The sequence below is a fragment of the Hyla sarda genome, chromosome 1 (genome assembly GCF_029499605.1).
Source record: "Hyla sarda isolate aHylSar1 chromosome 1, aHylSar1.hap1, whole genome shotgun sequence".
Taxonomy (NCBI): Eukaryota; Metazoa; Chordata; class Amphibia; order Anura; family Hylidae; genus Hyla; species Hyla sarda.
The window spans coordinates 530,498,513-530,522,594 of record NC_079189.1 but is presented as its reverse complement, the minus strand read 5'-3'; the positions used below and the strand labels follow the sequence as shown (position 1 = coordinate 530,522,594).

General features: G+C 41.6%; 1 protein-coding gene across 5 annotated transcripts in view; it reads right to left on the bottom strand.

Moving 5' to 3' along the window:
* The window catches only part of ARHGEF28 (Rho guanine nucleotide exchange factor 28), a 270,524-nt gene that overhangs the window by 83,658 nt on the left and 162,784 nt on the right, over positions 1-24,082 (bottom strand). For all 5 annotated transcript variants that reach the window (XM_056539915.1, XM_056539902.1, XM_056539924.1 and 2 more), the window contains exons 8-11: positions 11,513-11,643; positions 10,829-11,085; positions 4,692-4,884; positions 4,458-4,569 (exon numbers count right to left, since the gene is read on the bottom strand). In XM_056539915.1, the coding sequence (XP_056395890.1) occupies positions 4,458-4,569; positions 4,692-4,884; positions 10,829-11,085; positions 11,513-11,643 (693 nt within the window). The remainder of the gene's footprint in view (positions 1-4,457; positions 4,570-4,691; positions 4,885-10,828; positions 11,086-11,512; positions 11,644-24,082) is intronic.

Below are 24,082 nucleotides of genomic sequence, written 5' to 3'. Positions count from 1 at the left end.
CACAGAAATAAATGGAGCACATGCTGTTTACCTGTAGACGACACTCTCTCCTTATTGAGAGAGCTGAAGTCCCTTCCCGGCTGTGGATAGGCGATAATGTAATTTTTGCTGGAGTTCTCCATTAAAGTCATGAATCAGCCAGAAATACGACCAACACCGGTTAGTAAAAAGCAGGGCTACACATCTAACATTGTTGCAGCTATATATTTCCAATTCTGGTTTTGAAAGCTATGACCACCACCTGTTAAAGCACCACCAATAAAACCAAGACAGTGACACCATTGTAGTACTTACTACCTGGGTGAAGAAGAGATACTGATTTAGATAATGAAAGTGACTGAAGAAGTGAACGACCACTGATGCTGAACACACCATCTATAAGCAGGGATAGATTTTAATGCAGATGTATTTGAGCTCTTGCTTCTTTATTAATAAAGCTTTTAAGACAGGTTTTACCATTCATGAATAGAGGTTATGGTTAAGCGTTATTCCTAGATTAGAAATAATAAATGTAAAGTGTAATGACAAACACTTGACAAGGAGAATGGGTTGACTTGTTGATTACTGAAATGTTGATTTTAAAGGCTTATTCACACTACAGAAATTCTGAACGGAATTCCACTCGCAACATCCGCCAAAGGAATCAGCACTTAATGGCCACGCGGGTATTAAAGCGTACACGTCACATCCAACAAAAGATTATAATACATCTAATTTTTATGTGTCTAGCACCTTTATTTATTACACTTTTAAATTAGCTCACTAGTCTGAATTCCTCTCAAAGGGAGGGGGTGTGGCCTCACTGTGCAGGTCTCCGCCCCCTCTCTCAGTATGCTGTCTGCTCACATCTCCCCTAGCATTAGCAAAACTACAACTCCCAGCTTGTCCTCACTGACCGTAGCGGGACACAAGCTGATAGCGGGAGGATTTTTCCTCCAGCTCTGAGCCCTGCGCTCACAGCTGTCAATCAAGAAAGTGTGTCCATGACATAGGTGATGATGCATGGACACAGCAGGACTAGTATGTGTCAAAGCAGACAGGGGAGGGGGGAAGTTGTTTGACTGGCTTTTCCAGTATGAAATACTGAAAATTTTCTAATGAAAGCAATTGCAAAACCTATTGGTTTTGCATGCTTTACAACATATCAAAAGTTTTTGTATCTGACAGTGCCCATTTAAGTGCCATCCCACTAAATGTAATGCAGTTCTGGGCAGAATTCGAACAAATGAATAAACAGGTTCTTTTAGCAAAATCCAGAGATGCCTCGGAAGTTCTGCTACAGTACTTCCATAGTGTGCACAGTGCAGCAGAATCTCTTCAACATTAATGGGAGTGAGCTGCGAGCAAAATTCAGCGCAGAACTTCAAGACATCTGCAGCAAAATACAACTTATCCCCCTATCTACAGGATAGGGGATAAATGTTTGATCGTGGGGGGGTCCGATCGCTGGGACCCCCCGCGATCTGCTGCACGGGGCTACGGCTCTCCTGTGCAGAAGGCATGCCGGCCACAGCGTGATGCCGCGGCTGACACGCCTCCTCCATGTATCTATATGGGAGAGGCAGGGAGGCAGCGTTCGTGCCTCCCCACCCCTCCCATAGAACTGTATGGGGAGGGGGCGTACCGTCGATGCTACGCGCATTAGCTGCTCACATAGAGCAGCAATGAGGAGACCCGTTTGGGAGATCGCGGGGGGGGGTGATAGGGAATAAGTTGTATTTTGTTACAGATGTCCTTTCAGTAGTGTGAGCAAGCCATAAGAGCAAATTTCAACTAGGTTATATAAAATTGTAAAGTTATTTTACTGCTTTTTACATATTTCTCTTACCTGCAAATACTTGGAGTCCAGAGCAGCACAAAAAAGCAACAAAACTTAGATTTTATAGTTTACTTTTGAAAACACTTCCAATATATTACATTGCCCATCTACACCTATGGTGAGAATGTAGTCCAAAACCCCATGCTTGCCAATTTATGACAAATATGACATATACAATGGAAAAGATGGGAAAGCCCCCAAAGTATTAAAAAAAAATACTAAAAACAAAGACGAACATATGAGTCTTAGGCTGCTTTCACACTATAAAAAATTCATCCCTTAAAAGATCCGTTATAAAAGCTTTAAAAATGGATGTTTAACGTCCGTTACAAAATCCCATTCAAATCAATGGGATTTTTTGATTATCCGTTATGACCCATCATAAATAAGGGACGTTAAGTGTGACGGAACAGAAAACGGCACACGCACTAATTTTTCTTCCGTCACAAGCAACGGGTAAATTAACGGCCGTTATTTTTAACATTGAGGTCTATTGCAAACGGATGAGCCTTTATGTCATCCGTTTGCACCTGGTTTATAATATCCGTTATTACTTCTGAGCATGCTCAGAAGAGGTGACATCAGCAGACTCCTGCAGTGCTGAGGGACTACTACTACTCCCATCATGGAACAGACTTGTTTCCATGATGGGAGTAGTAGTTCCCTGGCTGCGGGAGTCTGCAGACAGCCGGGGAGGCTACATTAGTGTTTGTACTACAACTCCCATCATGGAACAGAATATGTTCCATGATGGGGGTTGTAGTACAGGGGCTGAGGGATTGATCACATCGGGTCTCACTTCTGAGACCCGATGCGATTAGAATTTATTAAACAGGGGAGCGGGCGGCACGCTCCACTCCCCCAGCGATGTACGGATGTATTTACTTTCATTTTTAAATTCCCCGCCAGGAGCCCTGAATAGTCGGTACTAAGAAGCCATTCAGGGCTCTCGGCAGGGTTTTCAAACAGAAGCACTGCGGTGGGGAAAGATATATAGAATCGCAGCACATCATAAGCCCCCGGCAGCAGTATGAATGAAAAATATTCTACAGCAGCGCATCCAGGGGGCCCGATGTGCTGCTGAAAGAATACTTGCCATTCATAGCACTGCAGCAGCATCTGTATATAGATGTGCTGCCGGGGTCAGACATATATCCATCTGTCTGGCCCCCACAGCGCTTCTATAATCAAATGCCTTTGAAACGCTATGAATGAAAAGTATTCTACAGCAGTGCACGTGGCCGGCCAGATGCGCTGCTGTAGAATACTTTTCATTCATACCGCCGTCGGGGGCTTATGATAGCGCTGCGGGGGAAACATATATGAATGCACTGCGGAGGGGAACTTATATAAATGCGCTGCGGAGGGGAACATATATAAATGCGCTGCGGGGGGCGCCACAATTCGATATATCTTTCCCCACCGAAGCGCTTCTATTTGAAAACCCCTCCGGGAGCCCTGAATGGCTCCTCATTATCGGCCATTCAGGGCTCACGGTGGGGAATTTAAAAATGAAAGTAGATACAGCGTACATCGCTGGGGAGCGCAGCATGCCGCCCGCTCCCCTGTTTAATAACTTCTAATCGCGTTGGATCTCAGAAGTGAGACCAGGTGCGATCAATCCCTCAGCCCCGGTACTACAACCCCCATCATGGAACATGGAACCATGATAGGGGTAGTATTACAAACAATAATGTAGCCTCCCCAGCCACCGGCAGACTTCTACAGCCAGGAAACTACTACTCCCATCATGGATAGAAGTCTGTTCCATGATGGGAGTAGTAGTAGTCCCGGCTGTGGGAGTCTGTAGGCAGTGGTGTTAAAACGGCCATACATGAGGGATGTTATAATGGGTCTTAACGGATGAATATTTATTCAGCCATTAGCACCAGTTATTTCATCCGTAAATACATACATTTTTACACAGAAAACGGATGTTTAATTACGGATGAATGCTCATAGTGTGAAAGGAGCCTGACTTGAACAAGTTGTTGCGGCATCACTGATGTGTTTTATTAAATACTTTGATTCCCCATAAAACAATAATTCTGGAACATCCTTTCTTACAGTTGTTTTGGCCATCCCTCTTAGAATTGTATAACAAAATAGTCAACTGGGTGTTACCAGTTGTGGAGACGGATGCAGATGCTGTCGGCTTTGATTGGACAGTCTCAGACTATGAAAGGTCACCCCCCCTGCTGGTAAGACCCAGTTGATAGTTTAGTCATCAATTTCTAGGAGGAATAAGAGATGTGGCACAAAACAGAGCTTTAAGAAAAGATGTTGCAGATTTATTATTTCATGGGGAATACATTTATTTACTAAGAGACAGGTAAGAAAAGAGACCCAAAGTCCTTTTTAAATGTCATGCAGAACCGAAAAAGAGTACAAGGGGTCTTGCAGACCCTTGTCTCTGCTTAACTCTCAGGGTTATACACAACATTTGTTTTTACATTACCTGAAGAAAAAGATATACAAAATAAACAAAGATTATTGTCTGTGCCTTTAAAGCGAATGTACTGCCTAGGACACCAACACTTGTACTGCCTAGGACACCAACACTTGTACTGCCTAGGACGGCAACACTTGTACTGCCTAGGACGGCAACACTTGTACTGCCTAGGACGGCAACACTTACCATCCCCAGGTTCTCCAACAGAGAGGTCACGCGTCAGTCGCGGCTTTCCAAGAAAATTCTTGGGAGAGGAATAAGAGTAAGAGCGGAATCGAAGACCGGAAGACAAAGGATCCTGGAAAGGAAATAGGTAACTGTACATAAACACAAGCAATATTGTGGATAAGAAGTTGAATAGTGATAGTTAAAGGCTGTTTTATTTCTTGCATTCACACAAACAATAGTGACGTGTTTTACCTTACTTTGAAGAAGGGGTAACGTCCCAGCCTGTCTGCTCTGAAAATCCCGCTCAGCACTTGTCTCGGATGAGTCCAGCTCATCAGCGCTGTTCCCAATATAACTTGATGAATCCTCTTTAACTGGAGAATCAGGATATCTGCTGTATGTGCCTTCACCTTCACTGTCAGCATCAAGGCCATCTAAGCTGGAACTGAAGGAAGGAGACACTTCATGTCAATTCAATATGTTAAGGCATTTAACAAGTTCTCATTTCAACCAGCTCTTAAAATGGAACAAGGCCTAATGAGTTCTGAGTGGACATTAAAGTGGGGCTTGGCAAATTAAGGCAGTCAGCAAAAAAAGTTAGGAACCAGGATGCCACACGTAACCAGAACGCAATGGGACCTTATGTGACGTTATATGATCAGTCATCTCTCCCTGTGTCACAGTTATTAGTGACCCCTCATCTCTCCCTGTGTCAGTCATTTCTGTCCCCTCTTCTCTCCCTGCATCAAAGTCATTAGAGTCCTCTTAACTTCACCAGTGTCAGAGTCATTACTGTCCTCCCATCTCTCCCCTGTGTCACAGTAATTACTGTCACCTCATCATGCATGTGTATCATAGTTATTACCGCTCTGCTCCCCGTGTTAGCTATTACTGTCCCCTCATCTCTGCCATGTGTCAATTATTACTGCCCCCTCATCTCCCCCATGTCCGTTATAAATGTCCCCTTATCTCCCCCGTGTCAGTTATAAATGTCCCCTTTCTCCCCTGTGTGTCAGTTATTAACGTCCCCTCTTCTCTCCCTGTGTCACAGCCCACACTGTCCCCTAATCTCCCCCTTGTGTCACAGTTTCAAATATTTCTTTTAAAAACGAACAAATAGCTGCATTCAATCAGCAGCCTCGCTGTGATGCTTCGTAAGTAAAGGTATGTAAAACAGAATTTTTTAAAGGATGGACAACCCCTATTGGAAATGGGCACCACTATGAAATTCTTAGTCGCGAAGTGACCTGGTTCTCGGGATTTGTCAAGCCCTACATTAAAGTGTTTTTTTCCACAGTGTCAACCTCTTTAAGGAATGAAGGCAAAGATCAGATGTTATCACTACCATACTATCATTTTTTATTTTTTTACAGGAAGGTGACACTTACCTAGGATGGAGTGCATTTAAGGGGTAATCCAGCCATAGGCATCTTATCCCCTATCCAATGGATAGGAAATAAGACGTCTGATCACGGGGTGCCTGCCGCTGGGACCCCCCGGGATCTCTGTGCAGCACATGCATGTAGGGTGTGTGGCATGATGTCACGAGGGGGTGTGGCATTAAGTCATGTCTCCAGTCCTGGAAACACAGAGGTTTCCGAGACTGGAGCAGCAGCCCGGCACAGAATACTGGGTGCTGCACAGAGATCGTGGGGGGGGGGGGGGGGGTCCCTTTAGATAGGGGATGAGGTGTCTTTGTCCGGAATACCTCTTTAAAGAGTACATATGGTCTCTCACTAAAAAGTAAGATAAATAAATGTTTATAGAATGGCAATTGCCCCACCCCTCCAATCGTCAGCTATAGCAGGGTGAAGCGTGTGGCAGCGAGCTACACTCCCCGGCTCATTACCGGAGACCGGTTCATTACAGTCTATGAATAAACATCTCTTATAATCAGACCGCTGCTGCGCACTTTACCCAACTATAGCTGAGGATCGGAAAGGATCTCAGCACTGAGACCCTGTGCGATTTTTACTTTCGACACGTCTCTGTGTAACGTGTCAAAAGTTAATGTAAATGACAGTAAAGCTTTAATGTTTAATAAAAGGTGAACAAAAAAAATACTGCAAATAAGCTTGTACTAGACAAGAAATAGGAAAACAATACACAAAAATAGGTAAATAAGCCCTGTAAGGAGGCTGTGCAAGCAGTTTATATTACAGAAGAAGAAAAGCAATTTGCTTCCCATTACTATTCTCCAGAGTCATTTCTGTCACCATGGAGGGAAGGTTTGTGTCACAATAATAATTGCCTAGCAAGTAAGCATGTCTGATTATCCACACCCTACATCTGGCTTTCTAAATGTTTATAGTCAAAACCACGAGTAACAAGAGCAGGTTAATCCAGCTTAATGTCTCCTTCTGAACCTGCGGGTGGATTCTCTGTGCACAGAATGCATTTCTATAGATGTGCACATGTGCTTTCTGGCAAAGCAGAAGCTAAATAACTTTGACAGCATTCTCACCATTGCTGGATGCCACCATTGTAAAGGAACACCAACAGGCACACAAATCTCTTATAAGAAATGGGAGACACATTAAGATAATGCATCAATGCTGAGATCATCAAACCAAGCCAAAGAGTCATGTCACTGACCCAACCCATTCTGGAAACAGGTCAAGCAAGTCCTCTATACAAGTCTTTGAAGAGGAAGATCAGTGAAAATTATCTTTTAAAAGGTCACCTATGTATAGTACAAAATCACTTTGATAAAGACAGATAGACCACCACTGGTTTCCAGAATAAAGCTAAAGCAAATTATGACAGCAGCTGCTAGAGAGGTATTCATACTGAACTGTATGTTATAACAGAATGGCACAATCATAAAACAAAACATCGCAACAGATTTAAAAATGAAATTTCCCCTGTTTAAAAGTCTACATACCCTTAGTTCTTAATACTGTATTGCCCCTTTTAGCATCAATGACAGCGTGCAGCCTTTCATAACAGTTTCTTGCAGGTCGTATAGCTGCCCATTTGCCAGGTTACGCTAATTCTTTGGTTGTATGAACTGCATGTTTAAGATCTCCCCAAAGTAGCTTGATGATATTAATGTCAGTAGACTATGATGGCCATTGGTCACTTCAGAACCTTCCCCTTTTTCTGTTGTAACCACTGGAGGGTCAACTTGGCCTTGTGCTTAGGGTCATGTGCTGGCAAGTCTTCGTGCGGAAGAATGCAAATGGTCTGGAAGTATATTCTGATAACATGCAGCATTTGTCTTGCCATCAATTTACACAAGATTCCCTGTGCCTTTCGAGCTGCCACCCCCCTCAAAAGGTTAGTGAGCCACCACCATGCTTCACAGTAGGCTTGACCTCATTCCAAACATAGCGCTTATGGTTGTAACCATTAAGCCTAATGTTGGTCTGGTCACTCCTAATTACAGTGTGCCATAAGCTGTGAGGCATGTCAAGGTGCCGTTCAGTAACCAGACTTTTTGTGGCATTGGCTAAGTGAAGGCTTCGTCTGGCAACCTGACCATGCAATTCATTTTTATTCAAGTGTTGTCATATTGTGCTCCTTGTAACAACCACACTGTCTTATGCCAAAGCAGCCTTTATTTCTCCCGAGGTTACCTGTGGGTATTTCTTTGTATGCAGAACAATTCTTTTGGAAGAAGCGGCTGAAATTTTTCTTGATCTCCATGCCTTGGTATCAATCGATTCCTGAATTTGAGCCCTTCTACCGGCTTTGGACAGCGGTTTATATCCTTTTCCATCTTTATAAAGTTCCATTACCTTGCTACGCAAGTCTTTTGACAGTTCTTTTCTGCTCCCCATGGCTCAGTATCTAGCCTGCCCAATGCCTCCATGTGAGAGAAAACAGACTCATTGGCCCAGACTTCTCAAACTGTACGAGAGAAACACCGACCAATCACAACTCAGCTAAAAAGCTCTGGTAAGTGTAAGTAAGTGAAAGCTGAGCGGTGATTGGTTCTTCTGGGAAAATCACTATTTTTTTCCCTCACACAGTTTGATGAATCTAAGCCTCTGACTATTTATAGACAGACACTAACTGCAATTTAAAGAGCAACAGGTGTGGGAAATTCATCTTTAATTGCCTTTTTAACCTGTGTGTCACCTTGTGTGTCTGTAACAAGGCCAAACATTCGAGGGTATGTAAACTTTTGATCAGGGCCAATTTGGACAATTTCCGGTATTAATATATTTTAAATTTAAACTGGAGCCAAACATCTATGTGATATTAAATTACTTCAAAAGATCACTATCCTCAAAAGATTTCGCATGATCAGACATATTTTCTAAATCAATGACATTTCTAAATTTCTGCCAGGGTATGCAAAAAATTCTGAGCACAACTGTACACTTGGTGAAGCACTGTTCTACTAGAAACCACCTTTTTCTCATACTGACCTGAATATTTCTACCACAACATTTCCAATTGTCACAGATCCTGCATATTTTTGTATCCTCACACACAAATGGGCAACTTCCTACTGAAGAAACCTTGTTTTTTGTGTTTTTATATCTGATATATATATATATATATTTTTTTTTTTTTTTTTTTACAGAATTATATAATCACCTAAAGGTTTTGGAGTTAGAGAAAAGGTTACTGTGTTTATGATGTCATGATATTGGTTTACATCATTTGGTATTTTGTAACCATTATATGACAAAATATATATCATTTATTAAAATTTTCTAAGGGTATGTTGACAGGTACCTAATCTGTTGCAGGTTTTCCACAGTGGAAATTCCACTTGCGGATTATGTTGCGATCTATTGACTTTAACAGATCTGCAGTGGTATATGTACATGTGAACATCCTCTAAAAGAAAAATTGTCTTTGTACCCCAGAGCAGCCAAACAGGGCTCAACTTTCATTTTACTAGAGATATTTAAGAAATCCTACCATGGATAATGCACAGGTTGATTTTAGGGTATACCCTATTGTTCTTCAATGGACCCTGGGCTATCTATATAAGGTTTATAAAGCAGCACTCCACGACTTTAATATACAGGGTGGGCCATTTATATGGATACACCTTAATAAAATAGGAATGGTTGGTGATATTAACTTCCTGTTTCTGGCACATTAGTATATGTGAGGGGGGAAACTTTTCAAGATGGGTGGTGACCATGGCGGCCATTTTGAATCCAACTTTTGTTTTTTCAATAGGAAGAGGGTCATGTGACACATCAAACTTATTGGGAATTTCACAAGAAAAACAATGATGTGCTTGGTTTTAACATAACTTTATTCTTTGATGAGTTATTTACAAGTTTCTGACCACTTATAAAATGTGTTCAATGTGCTGCCCATTGTGTTGGATTGTCAATGCAACCCTCTTCTCCCACTCTTCACACACTGATAGCAACACTGCAGGAGAAATGCTAGCACAGGCTTCCAGTGTCCGTAGTTTCAGGTGCTGCACATCTCGTATCTTCACAGCATAGATAATTGCCTTCAGATGACCCCAAAGATAAAAGTCTAAGGGGGTCATATCGGGAGACCTTGGGGGCCATTCAATTGGCCCACGACGACCAATCCACTTTCCAGGAAACTGTTCATCTAGGAATGCTCGGACCTGACACCCATAATGTGGTGAGGCACCATCTTGCTGGAAAAACTCAGGGAACGTGCAGCTTCAGTGCATAAAGAGGGAAACACATCATCATGTAGCAATTTTGCATATCCAGTGGCCTACATGATGATGTGTTTCCCTCTTTATGCACTGAAGCTGGCACGTTCCCTGAGTTTTTCCAGCAAGATGGTGCACCACCACATTATGCCTCCATTTATGTCTATGGGAGGAGGCGTGACGGCTACGACATGAACACAGAAGCTCCAAGCTTCCGTGTTCCGGATGCTGCTGCTGGCCCGGAGATCGCTGGGGTTCACAGCAGCAGGATAGGGGATTACATGTTTTTCGCTATGTAATACTTGGTGAATTTTAAGGTGGGGCTGGAGGGTAACTTTATTATTTGCATAATGTCAAGGGGTCTTTATAATAAGGACGTAAAATTCAAAGGAAAGACTATTAACAGCTCCAGCCTCACTACTAAAGTAGATATACAGGGATTTTAATCATTTTGTTGGATGAACTTTAAATTATTATTCACTTTTACAAAGCTACCGAATGATAGGTTTCGGCACACACCCTTAAAATAAGAATGAGTGTGTCCTGTAACATTTAATATTCATTCAATGGCCTAAGATGCTTTATCATAAGCCCAGGGTGCTCATCATGTGTGATTCATGACCGGTCGATGCAAATCCATCTGCGGTCACCATCATCATGACTGCAGTTCCCCGAAGAAGAACAAGCAGCTCTGCAGAACATTACACTGCATCGGCCTCGTATCATTTACCTGCTCATCATCTTAATAAAAATCTGCTAATATGGTGTTCAGTATTCTTACCTTCTTTTCTTTACACTTGAATAAGCTGCATCCCTTTCTGTGCCATACCCCAACGTCCGGCATAACCGGTTAGGTCCCCCAGGTAAGGAGTGTCTTGATGGGAAGCTGTAGGCAGAGGAGTCCTCGCTCACCATCTCCGGGGTTGCACAGGCTGATAGATTGGGATCCCTTAGAGAGCTCTCCGATGTTGGCGTGGAGTCAGACTGGTCATTATACGAAACATCCGAGTGCATGAAGCCGACATCTGAATCATTGACCTAAAGCAAAGATACATATTGATTTAGTCATTTATGACTTTCCAGTTAGGTACACCTAAGGGTAATATGTAACCTGGCCAGAAAAACTGAATTTACACAAGAATTACTAAAAGGGCCTGTCCAACTATTAACACTAATCCCTTATCCTTCACAATGGAGTGGAAGTAGGGTGAGCACACTGCTGCCCTATTCATTCTCTATGGGAACTGCTAGCGATAGAAGAGCACTGTACACTGCTATCCCCAGCACTTCCCATAAACAAAGAATTGAGGGACAATGCAAGCACCTGTCCACTGCTGTATCCTGACAGGAAAAGCAAAACCCTGTTCTCTATATGGTCGGACCCCACATGATCATACACTTATTCCCTATCCTGTTGATAAATAAGAGGTGTTAATGGATGGAAAAGTCCTTTACTATGACTTACTTCATCTATAACCATGGAGTTGACATACACCTCATCACTCCCATTCAGCATGGCAGAAAGTCTGGTTGCAGCAAGCATAGTGGGTGGGTATCTTATTCTCTTGAGGACATCTACTGACGAATGTCTTTTCTCTGAAAAGAAAAAAGAAAAGCCACCCAAATGTTTATAAAATAACTGGAGTAAACAAAGTAACTTTGTACCAGACCCAATATGTTACACATATAGTTTTTGCACATATAATTGATGCTACTGTATGGTATATATAAAAAATGGGGGGGTGCAGGTCACTGAAGTGAATATTATCTAGTCCAGTTTACTGAGAAAATTCTATAGCCATAGAGTTTATGCAGGAGAATCAGTCCTTTGGTGTTATATTTTTGTAAAATAAGTATCTACTTATAAGTGGCAAAACTAAAAGTAAAATAAGATGTGAATGGAGATGCAGGGCAAATAAAAAGTGCAGTACGGATGACGGGTTGTGTGTCTTGAGTTGGATGTTAGAGATATAATGCTATACTTCAGGGCCCTTGCATTGTGCACATTTTAAATAATCACAAATCCATACAATTATCTGATTACAAAAATAAAGTATGAAACCAAGATTACTTTAAATGCTTGTATAAAAATACAAATACAAGGAAATGCATGTATAAAGTTGATCCTTGACGTAACATATTAGAATGCCTACAGGATCAGTATGTATATATATATATATAATATATATATATATATATATATATATATATATGTATATATATATATATATATATATATATATATATATATATATATATATATATATACATACATACATACACACACACACACACAAATACACAGTGGGGCAAAAAATTATTTAGTCAGCCACCAATTGTGCAAGTTCTCCCACTTAAAGAGAAAGGCCTGTAATTTTGATCACTGGTATACCTCAACTATGAGAGACATAATGAGAATGTCTGATTTTTATAGAATTTATTTGTAAATGATGGTGGAAAATAAGAATTTGGCCAATAAAAATTCCACTCAATATTTTGTTATATACACTTTGTTGGCAATGACCGTTTTCACACACTGTTGCTGGTATTTTGGCCCATTCCTCCATGCAGATCTCCTCTAGAGCAGTGATATTTTGGGGCTGTCACTGAGAAACACGGACTTTCAACTCCCTCCAAAGGTTTAATATGGCTAGGCTACTCCAGGACCTGGAAATGCTTCTTATGAAGCCACTCCTTTGTTGCCTGGGTGGTGTGTTTGGGATCATTGTCATGCTGAAAGACACAGCCATGTTTGCTCTTCAATGCCCTTGCTGATGGAAGGAGGTTTTCACTCAAAATCTTGCAATACATGGCCCCATTCAGTCTTTCCTTTACACGGATCAGTCGTCATTGTCCCTTAGCAGAAAACTGCCTCAAAGCATGATGTTTCCACCCCCATGCTTCACAGTAGGTATGGTGTTCTTTGGATGCAACTCAGCATTCTTTATCCTCCAAACACAAAGAGTTGAGTTTTTACCTTAAAGTTCTACTTTGGTTTCATCTGACCATATGACATTCTCCCAATACTCTTCTGGATCATCCAAATGCTCTCTAGCAAACTTCAGATGGGCCTGGACATGTACTGGCTTAAGCAGGAGGACACATCTGGCTGGCACTACATGATTTGAGTCCTTGGTGGCGTAGTGCGTTACTGATGGTAGCCTCTTTGTAACTTGGATCCCAACTTTTTGCAGGTCATTTACTAGGTCCCCCCCTTGTGGTCCTGGGATTTTGCTCACCGCTCTTGTGATCATTTTGAGTTCACGGGGTGAAATATTGCATGGAGCCCCAGATTGAGGAAGATTATCAGAGGTCTTGTATGTCTTCCATTATTTAACAATTGCTCCCACAGTTGATTTCTTCACACCAAGCTGCTTGCCTATTACAGATTCAGTCTTCCCAGCCTGGTGCAGGTCTACAATTTTGTTTCTGGTGTCCTTCGACAGCTCTTTGGTCTTGGCCATAGTGGAGTTTGGAGTGTGACTGAGTTTGTGCACAGGTGTCGTTTATACTGATAAGTTCAAACAGGTGCCATTAATACAGGTAACTAGTGTAGGACAGAGGAGACTCTAATAGAAGAAGTTACAGGTCTGTGAGGGACAGAAATCTTGCTTTTTTGTAGGTGACCAAATACTTCTTTTCCACCATAATTTGTAAATAAATTCTTTAAAAATCAGACTGTTCTTTTATAGATTTTTTTTTTTCATTATGTCTCTCATAGTTGATGAAAATTACAGGCCTCTCTCTTTTTAAGTGGGGGAACTTACACAATTGGTGACTAACTAAATACTTTTTTGCCCCCACTGTATGTATGTAAAGTGCAAAATGATAGCATAACAAGCATTTCTCCAAAGTCAGTTCATATATAAGGGCTTGACAAATTTGTTAAGAATCTTGGATGAATCGCGTCTCTCAAAGCGACGCAGTAATGACTATCCCCTCATCTCCCCCTGTTCGTCACAGTCATTACTGTTCCCTCATCTCCCCCGTGTGTCGCAGTCATTAATGTCCCCTCATCTCCCCCATGTGTCACAGTCATTACTGTTCCCTTATCTTCTCTCTGTATGTCACAACCATCACTGCACATCCATCTCCCCGCTGTGTGGCACTGTCATTACTGCTACTAAGGATTCCATTTCTTTGAACTAAAAACCCCCTTTGCCCGCACAACAACAATTTTTTATTACTTATTTATTGTACAAACTCAGTACTAGCAGAGTCTACGCTCTAACATCCAACTCAACTCATGGCACCCGTCATCTGGACTGCATCTCCATTCAAATTGTATTTTTTTTTTTTTTTTTTGTTATATTTGGCACTAATAGATACAAATTTAACAAAAATATGCCACCAGCCCAAAGGGCGGATAGTTTTTGCATCATGTACAGTATGCGTTCATTTCTTGTGTGATAACTAGGAATGTCCTGATACCATTTTTTTTTAAGACCAAGTATGAGTACAACTACTTTTTTGAGTAATCGCTGATACCAATCACCCATAAATTTTTTTAAATGTCATGTGACATGTTTTTTTTAAGGGAAAAAAAGAGGGTGTTTTCAGTTATTTTGAATTATATAATAAACAACAAAAGTAAAACAAAACTGGGGGATAACATGCTGATCAGTGAGAGTCGGACTGCTGAGAGTCATCTCCTGCATACTGTCCTCTGCTCTGGTGAGTGATGTCACTTAGCCTGTGCCAGGGCAGAGGTCAGATGCCGCTCCTGACGCAGGCTGCAGCCTGAAGCTGCAGCCTATATTGGGAGCGCTAGCTTGCCAGGGGTTCCGGGACAAGAGTCGTGGGCTAGCAAACAGATTAGAGAATGGGCGGCTCAGACAGCTGTATAAAACCGGCCACTTTTTAATCCGCACAGAGCGTTTCGGAAGGTCTACCGCACCTCCATGATACCTGCCGGCAAGGGTCCCGTCGGCAGGTATCAGATTAGGTATTGGGAACATTTGCACGAGTACTTGTGCAAATGTCCAGTATCGGGACATCCCTAGCGATAACCATGTTTTTAGAACATGGGATATCCCTCTTCTCTCTCCTTCATATAGTACAGAAAATCACATGCTATATAACCATAAATCCACCTACCCACCTAAAGACAAAATGCAAAAGAAAAGCAAACCATCCATTTCTGAGCTATGTACGCATTCAGATGCATACATTCAGTGTATTCTTTATCAACTGACCCAACTTCTGTTTAGCCGGTGAACCCTATCAACACAGATCTGGTATATGTACGTGTGTGAGTAGAAAGCAGAGAGCACTTTTCTTTGTTATTGAAGCTGTAGTCATGTCTGCTCGGTGAAGTAATGTGGGCCTTATAGTACGCAGCTGTCTGACATTTGACAGAATTCGGAATTAACACGTTTTGGGTTGTTTTTTTTCCCTCTCAAAAATTTACCAGGGCAATAATGCTGAATGGGCAAGTTTGTACAGTATTGCAAATAGTTTACATCATGAAAAATATTAGACACATGACAGGTTACCAATATCTAAATGGTATGGCCCAACTACCAGCACCCCTGCCGATTGGCTGCTTGCCAGAGCCAATGCCCCGGCATATTATGAGAACAAAGCCAGAGGGAGAAAGCTCCATATACTGTGTATACTGTGTTGTGCAGTGTTTTTCAAATATCGGGCCACCAGCTGTTGCAAAACTATAACTCCCAGCATGGCCGGACAGCCGAAGGCTGTCCGGCCATGCTGGGAGTTGTAGTTTTGCAACAGCCAGTGACACACTGTTTGAAAAACACTACACTATGTACAGAGCTGTCTGCTTCCACATCTATACATGCAGGCACTGCAGCTCCGGTAAACAGCCTTTTGGTGGGGGTACCTGGTGTTGTACCCCCACAAATCAGATATTGATAATAGGCCATTTATATAAAAAAAAAAAAAAAAAAAAAAAAAGCCCAGAAAACCCATATTTAGCCCCGGTACACACTACGGAATATCCGCTGCACAGTTGTCCACATTGGCACAATACGGAATTTAGTGGCAGTGGTCCTGTTGCTGAAATTCTGCCGCCAGAAGTACGAACTTGTTCATTCTTCTGGTCGAATGTGTTCCGTAGACATTGTTGTCTATGGAGACGGCAATGTCAGCGCAGTCCTAGCGCTGGCCGCCCTCGGAATCTCTATCCAGAATTTTCCGCCCAGAGATTCTCAGTGTGTCTTAAGGTATGTTCGCATGGCGGAATGTCCACCCGGAAATCTCGCAGACAACTGGTGGTTGCAGTATCTGCCGACACTAGGACTACTCGCAGATGTGCGGTCTAAAAAGACATTTCCGTGCAGATTCTGTCGAAAGATCTGACATTTCCATTCTTTCGGCAGAATCAGCATTTCCATGGCAAAAAAAATGTTGTTGTGGGAACATAACCTAACTGATACCAATAAGCACTTTTCCATCTATCAAATCGAACCCCAATGTACTAAGTGGCCATAGACAATAGCAGACCGCAGTGGTAGCAATAATGTAACCAGAGAGGATGAACGGTTTAAGACTTAGAACAAAGTTCTGGCACTGGCTCAGGATGAGCGAATCATTAAACATACTAGATATTTTCATCCAGCAACAAGATCCGACAAGCTGTGCATTTTTACAGAGATTACTGCATTTCTCCACCGACAAGAGGCAGCGGTCCAAGCCACAATTCATCCTCGGCGAGCATTAATCCCATACATGCACTAAATTTGTCATCTCCGAGGGATTGAATTTACCTCTCAACAATAGAATACCTAGAAGGGAGGTAAATAATGAAACGTGATAATTATATGTTACAACCAGCAAGAATGGGGTTCAGTCAATCCTGCCGAGGTCCCTGGAGACAATGTTCAATTATTTGTTATGTTTTACATCTTCTAAGTGCTTTCCTTCATAAAGTGCAGGGAGTTCAGGGCACAATGCCATCTTTAAGTTTTGCAATAAATTCCTTATTTTTAGCCACTGGGGTGATAAAAACCATAATAAACAGTATAAAACACTAAAGAAGAGTAGAGTCCTGTAACACTATGCAGAAAACATGCTTCCCGGCTGGTGTGTGACACTGCGGCAGCGACAAAACTGAAACTGTATGCTACGTAAAGACAGAACTGTATCTACTCATAATAGTGCAAAGTCTAAACCCTTGGAAGACCCTGAGCATGTCAGGTCTATTCATCATTGTTACAGAATATTCTACACGCATACAAACACACACACATATATATATATATATATATACACACACACACACACACACACACACAGTCATTGCCGTAAATGTTGGCACCCCTGACATTTTTCTCGAAAATTAAGTATTTCTCACAGAAAAGGGATTGCAGTAACATGTTTTGCTATACACATTTATTCCCTTTGTGTGTATTGGAACTAAACCAAAAAAGGGAGAAAAAGAGCAAATTGGACATAATGTCACACCAAACTCCAAAACTGGGGTGGACAAAATTATTGGCACCCTTAAAGGGGTACTCCGGTGCTTAGGCATCTTATCCCCTATCCAAAGGATAGGGGATAAGATGCCTGATTGCGGGAGTCCCGCAGCTGGGGACGCCCGTGATCATGCGCGTGGCACCCCGTTTGTAATCAGTCCCCAGAGCGTGTTGGCTCCGGGTCTGATTACGGTCGACCGCAGGGCCGGCGGCGCGTGTGACGTCATGCCTCCGTGTGACGTCACGCTCCGCCCCTCAATGCAAGCCTATGGGAGGGGCGTGATAGCTGTCACACCCCCTCCCGTAGGCTTGCATTGAGGGGCAGATCGTGACGTCACACGGTGGCGAAGGCGTGACGTCACGCGCCGCCGGCCCTGCGGTCGACCGTAATCAGACCCGGAGCCAACACGCTCCGGGGACTGATTACAAACGGGGTGCCACGCGCATGATCACGGGCGTCCCCAGCTGCGGGACTCCCGGGATCAGGCATCTTATCCCCTATCCTTTGGATAGGGGATATGATGTGTAAGCACCGGAGTACCCCTTTAACTTAATATTTTGTTGCACACCCTTTGGAAAAAATAACTGAAATCATTCGCTTCCTATAACCATCAATAATCAATAAGCTTTTTACACCTCTCAGCCGGAATGTTGGACCACTCTTCCTTTGCAAACTGCTCCAGGTCTCTCTTATTGGAAGGCGCCTTTTCCCAACAGCAATTTTAAGATCTCTCCACAGGTGTTCAATGGGATTTAGATTTGGACTCCTTGCCGGCCACTTCAGAACTCTCCAGCGCTTTGTTGCCATCCATTTCTGGGTGCTTTTTGATGTATGTTTGGGGTCATTGTCCTGCTGGAAGACCTACGATCTCGGACGCAAACCCAGCTTTCAGACACTGGGCTGTACAGTGCGACCCAAAATCTGTTGGTAATCCTCAGATTTCATGATGCCTTGCACACATTCAAGGCACCCAGTGCAAGAGGAAGTAAAACAACCCCCAAAAAATCATTGACCCTCCACCATATTTCACTGTAGGTACTGTGTTCTTTTCTTTGTAGGCCTCATTCCGTTTTCGGTAAACAGTTGAATGATGTGCTTTACCAAAAAGTTCTATCTCGGTCTCATCTGTCCACAAGATGTTTTCCCAGAAAGATTTTGGCTTACTCAAGTTCATTTTGGCAAAATGCAGTTTAGCTTTTTTATGTCCCTGTGTCAGCAGTGGGGTCCTCCTGGGTCTTCTGCCATAGTGTTTCATTTCTTTTAAATGTCGACGGATAGTTCGCACTGACACTGATGCTCCCTGAGCCTTCAGGACAGCTTGAATATCTTTGGAACTTGTTTGGGGCTGCTTATCCACCGTCCGGACTATCCTGCATTGACACCTTTCATCAATTGTTCTCTTCCGTCCACGCCCAGAGAGATTAGCTACAGTGCCATGAGTTGCAAACTTCTTGATAAGTGTGGCATACAGACACACAATGCAAAGACTAAGTGAACTTCTCTCCTTTTAATCTGCTTTCAGGTGTAATTTTTATATTTCCCACACCTGTTACTTGCCTCAGGTGAGTTTAAAGGAGCATCACATGCTTGAAACAATCTTATTTATCCACAATTTTGAAAGGGTGCCAATAATTTTGTCCAGCCCAATTTTGGAGTTTGGTGTGACATTATGTCCAATTAGCTTTTTTTCCTCCTTTTTTGGTTTAGTTCTAATGCACACAAAGGGAATAAAAATGTGTATAACAAAACATGTGTTACTGCAGTCCTTTTCTGTGAAAAATATTTCATTTTCTTACAGGGGTGCCAACATTTTACGGCCATGACTGTATGTATGTGTATATATATATATATATATATATATATATATTTACAGCATTTACTGACATCAGAGGTATATACAGATGAGTACCACCTATGCAGCTATTGCAGTTAAAGAGGAACGTACATGTGAGCAGTCAGTCACTATGTGAAAGAGGGAAGAATACTTGTCTTTATACAGGGTACTGTGGATGGCATTAGTGTAGTGGGGAAAAAGTTAACCGAGGATGGCGTTCCTGTACTGACCGCAGCTTCTGCACTATGTTCTACTGCAGCTTCCGCAGACATAGCTGCTGAAAACCATCTCTTTTCCAAAGGGGATGTTTCAGTACAGTCCCTGGTTGACATGAAAGTCTCTGAGGGGAATTTATCATTGGTTTTACCATTGTTTTTTTGCATAAAATTGTTGCAAAAATGTGCACAATGAGTGGAGTGACTTTTGAGCAATGTTCACATGGCCGAAACTTGTGGAATGTCTGCCCGGAATTTAAAGATTATTTTCCAGGCGAACATTACACACATTTGAATGTTACGGCAGGCGCTAGACCCGCTTGGGAATGTGCAGTCTCATAGATGGCAATGCATTTCTGAGCGGAATCCGCAAAAAGAATAGATTTGACTATTATTTCTGCGAATAGCGGATTCAGGATTTCCGAGGCAGAAACATTCCACTCTGCGTACAGTGCAGCAGAATTCTGGATTAAACGGAAGCTTATTCTATTATACTGCTAACATTTGGGATACTTCTAGTAACATTTGAGCTTCTTCTACATTCCTATATTGACTCATTAAAGCTGGTTAGAAGCTGGACTTAGTATAAAGGAGTTAAGATTATTTGTATGTTTCTGTTGTGGAAATTCTGGGAGCAAATTTATAATTTGCAACAATTTAAAATGGCCATACATTTTTGTGCAATCTCACTCCAGCCAGACCACATTTTGAAACTTGCTTAGATCTAAGCTATTTAGCTATGAAGAATGTGCCCCTTTCTGATAAATTTGGGGGAAGTACACTTGACATACGCACAGGCAAACAGTGTGAAGAATAGCTCTATTTACACAGAATGATAAATTGCCCACTTTATCTTAAACAAGTGCAGAACATTGTTATATACATACACACACACACACACACACACACACACACACACACACACTATATATATATATATATATATATATATATATATATATATACCCCTATATATATACACAAGTGCAAAACATTGTTATACACACACACATATATATATATGTATATACACACACACACACAAACACACAAGTGCAGAATATTGCACACCTACAGTCATGGCCGTAAATGTTGGCACCCCTGACATTTTTCAAGAAAATGAAGTATTTCTCACAGAAAAGGATTGCAGTAACACATTTTTATTCCGTTTGTGATTATTGGAACTAAACCAAAAAAGGGAGGAAAAAATGCAAATTGGACATAATGTCACACCAAACTTGTTTCAAGCATGTGATGCTCCTTTAAACTCACCTGAGGCAAGTAACAGATGTGGGCAATACAGAAGTCACACTAGAAAGCAGATAAAAAGGAGAGAAGTTCATTTAGTATTTGCATTGTGTGCCACACTAAGCATGGACAACAGAAAGAGGAGAAGAGAACTGTCTGAGGACTTGAGTACCAAAAATGAGGAAAAATATAAACAATCTCAAGGTTGCAAGTCCATCTCCAGTGATATAGATTTGCCTTTGTCCACAGTGCACAATATAATCAAGAAGTTTGCAACCCATGGCACTGTAGCTAATCTCCCTGGGCGTGGACGGAAGAGAAAAAAATTGATGAAAGGTGTCAACACAGGATAGTCCGGATGGTGGATAAGCAGCCACAAACAAGTTCCAAAGATATTCATGCTGTCCTGCAGGCTCAGGGAGCATCAGTGTCAGCGAGAACTATCCGTCGACATTAAAGGGGTACTCCCCTGGAAAACATTTTCTTTTAAATCAACTCGTGCCAGAAAGGTAAACCAATTTGTAAATTACTTTTATTTAAAAATCTTAAACCTTCCAGTACTTATCACCTGCTATATGCTCCACAGGAAGTTCTTTTCTTTTTGAATTTCCTTTCTGTCTGACCACAGTGTTCTATGCTGACACTTCTGTCCATTTTAGGAACTGTCCAGAGCAGGATAGGTTTGCTATTGGGATTTGCTCCTACTCTGCACTGTTGCTAAAATGGACAGATGTGTCAGCAGACAGCACTGTGGTCAGACAGAAAGGAAATTCAAAAAGAAAAGAACTTCCTCTGGAACATACAGCAGCTGATAAGTACTGGAAGGGTTAAGATTTTTAAATAGAAGTAACTTACAAATCTATAGAGAAAGACTCGGCACCACCTCAACTAGCACTTGGGATATAGCAATATACTTGGTTTTCCCTTGCAACAGCTGGAGGGACTTCAGTGGCACAGAGACATAAAAAAGAAAGACTACATTTTGCCAAAATGAACTTGAGTAAGCCAAAATCCTTCTGGGAAAACGTCTTGTGGACAGATGAGACCAAGATAGAGCTTTTTGGTGAAGCACATCATTCTACTGTTTACCGAAAATGGAATGAGACATACAAAGAAAAGAACACAGTACCTACAGTGAAATATGGTGGAGATTCAATGATGTTTTGGGGTTGTTTTGCTGCCTCTGGCACTAGGTGCCTTGAATGTGTGCAAGGCATCATGAAATCTGAGGATTATCAACGGATTTTGGGTTGCACTGTACAGCCCAGTGTCAGAAAGATGGGTTTGCGACCGAGAACTTGGGTCTTCCAGCAGGACAATGACCCCAAATATACATCGAAAAGCACCCAGAAATGGATGGCAACAAAGCGCTGGAGAGTTCTGAAGTGGCAGCAATGAGTCAAGATCTAAGTCCCATTGAACACCTGTGGAGAAATCTTAAAATTGCCGTTGGGAAAAGGCGCCCTTCTAATAAGAGAGACCTGGAGCAGTTTGCAAAGTAAGAGTGCTCCAAAATTCCGGCTGAGAGGTGTAAGAAGCTTATTGATGGTTAAAGGAAGCAACTGATTTCAGCTATTTTTTCCAAAGGGTGTGCAACCAAATATTAAAGTTTATATAATATAATATTAAAAACTTTTTTTATATATCAACTGGCTCCAGAAAGTTAAACAAATTTGTGAATTACTTCTATTAAAAAATCTTAATCCTTTCAGTACTTATGAGCTTCTGAAGTTAAGGTTGTTCTTTTCTGTCTAAGTGCTCTCTGGTGAAACTTGTCTCGGGAACCGCCCAGTTTAGAAGCAAATCCCCATGGCAAACCTCTTCTAAATTGGGTGGTTCCCAAGACACGTCATCAGAGAGCACTTAGACAGAAAAGAACAACCTTAACTTCAGAAGCTCATAAGTACTGAAAGGAATAAGATTTTTGAATAGAAGTAATTTACAAATCTGTAACTTTCTGGAGCCAGTTGATATATAAAAAAAGTTTTTTCCTGGATAACCCCTTTAAGTTAAGGGTGCCAATAATTTTGTCCAGCTCATTTTTGGAGTTTGATGGGACATTATGTCCAATTTGCTTTTTTTCCTCCCTTTTTAGGTTTAGTTCCAATACACACAAAGGGAATAAACATGTGTATAGCAAAACATGTTCTGTTGTCCATGCTTAGTGTGGCACACAATGCAAATACTAAATGAACTTCTCTCCTTTTTATCTGCTTTCTAGTGTGACTTCTGTATTGCCCACATCTGTTACTTGCCTCAGGTGAGTTTAAAGGAGCATCACATGCTTGAAACAAGTTTGGTGTGACATTATGTCCAATTTGCATTTTTCCTCCCTTTTTTGGTTTAGTTCCAATAAACACAAACGGAATAAACATGTGTTCCTGCAATCCTTTTCTGTGAGAAATACTTAATTTTCTTGAAAAATGTCAGGGGTGCCAACATTTACGGCCATGACACAAGTGCAGAACACTGTTATACATACCTATATATATACACACACACACAAGTGCAGAACATTGTTATACACACACATTTTATATATATATATATATATATATATATATATATATATATATATATATGTGTGTGTGTGTGTGTGTGTGTGTGTGTGTGTATAACAATGTTCTGCACTTGTATATATATTATATATATATATATATATATATATGTGTGTGTGTATAACTGTGTTCTGCTTTTTCGGTAAACAATAGAATGATTTGCTTTACCAAAAAGCTCTATCTTGGTCTCATCTGTCCACAAGACATTTTCCCAGAAGGATTTTTGCTCACTCAAGTTCATTTTGGCAAAATGTAGTCTTGCTTTTTTAGGTCTCTGTATCAGCAGTGGGGTCCTCCTGGCATAGCATTTAATTTCATTTAAATGTCGACTTATAGTTCGGGCTGACACTGATGCTCCCTGAGCCTGCAGGACAGCTTGAATATCTTTGGAACTTGTTTGGGGCTGCTTATCCACCACCTGGACTATCCTGCGTTGAGACCTTTCATCAATATTTCTCTCCTGTCCACGCAGAGGGAGATTAGATACAGTGCCATGAAATGCAAACTTCTTGATAATGTTGCGCACTGTGGACAAAGGCAAATCTAGGTCTCTGGAGATGGACTTGTAACCTTGAGATTGTTAATATTTTTACACAATTTTGGTTCTCAAGTCCTCAGACAGTTCTCTTCTCCTCTTTCTGTTGTCCAGGCTTAGTGTGGCGCACACAGACACACAATGCAAATACTAAGTGAACTTCTCTCCTTGTTATCTGCTTTCAGGTGTTATTTTTATATTGCCC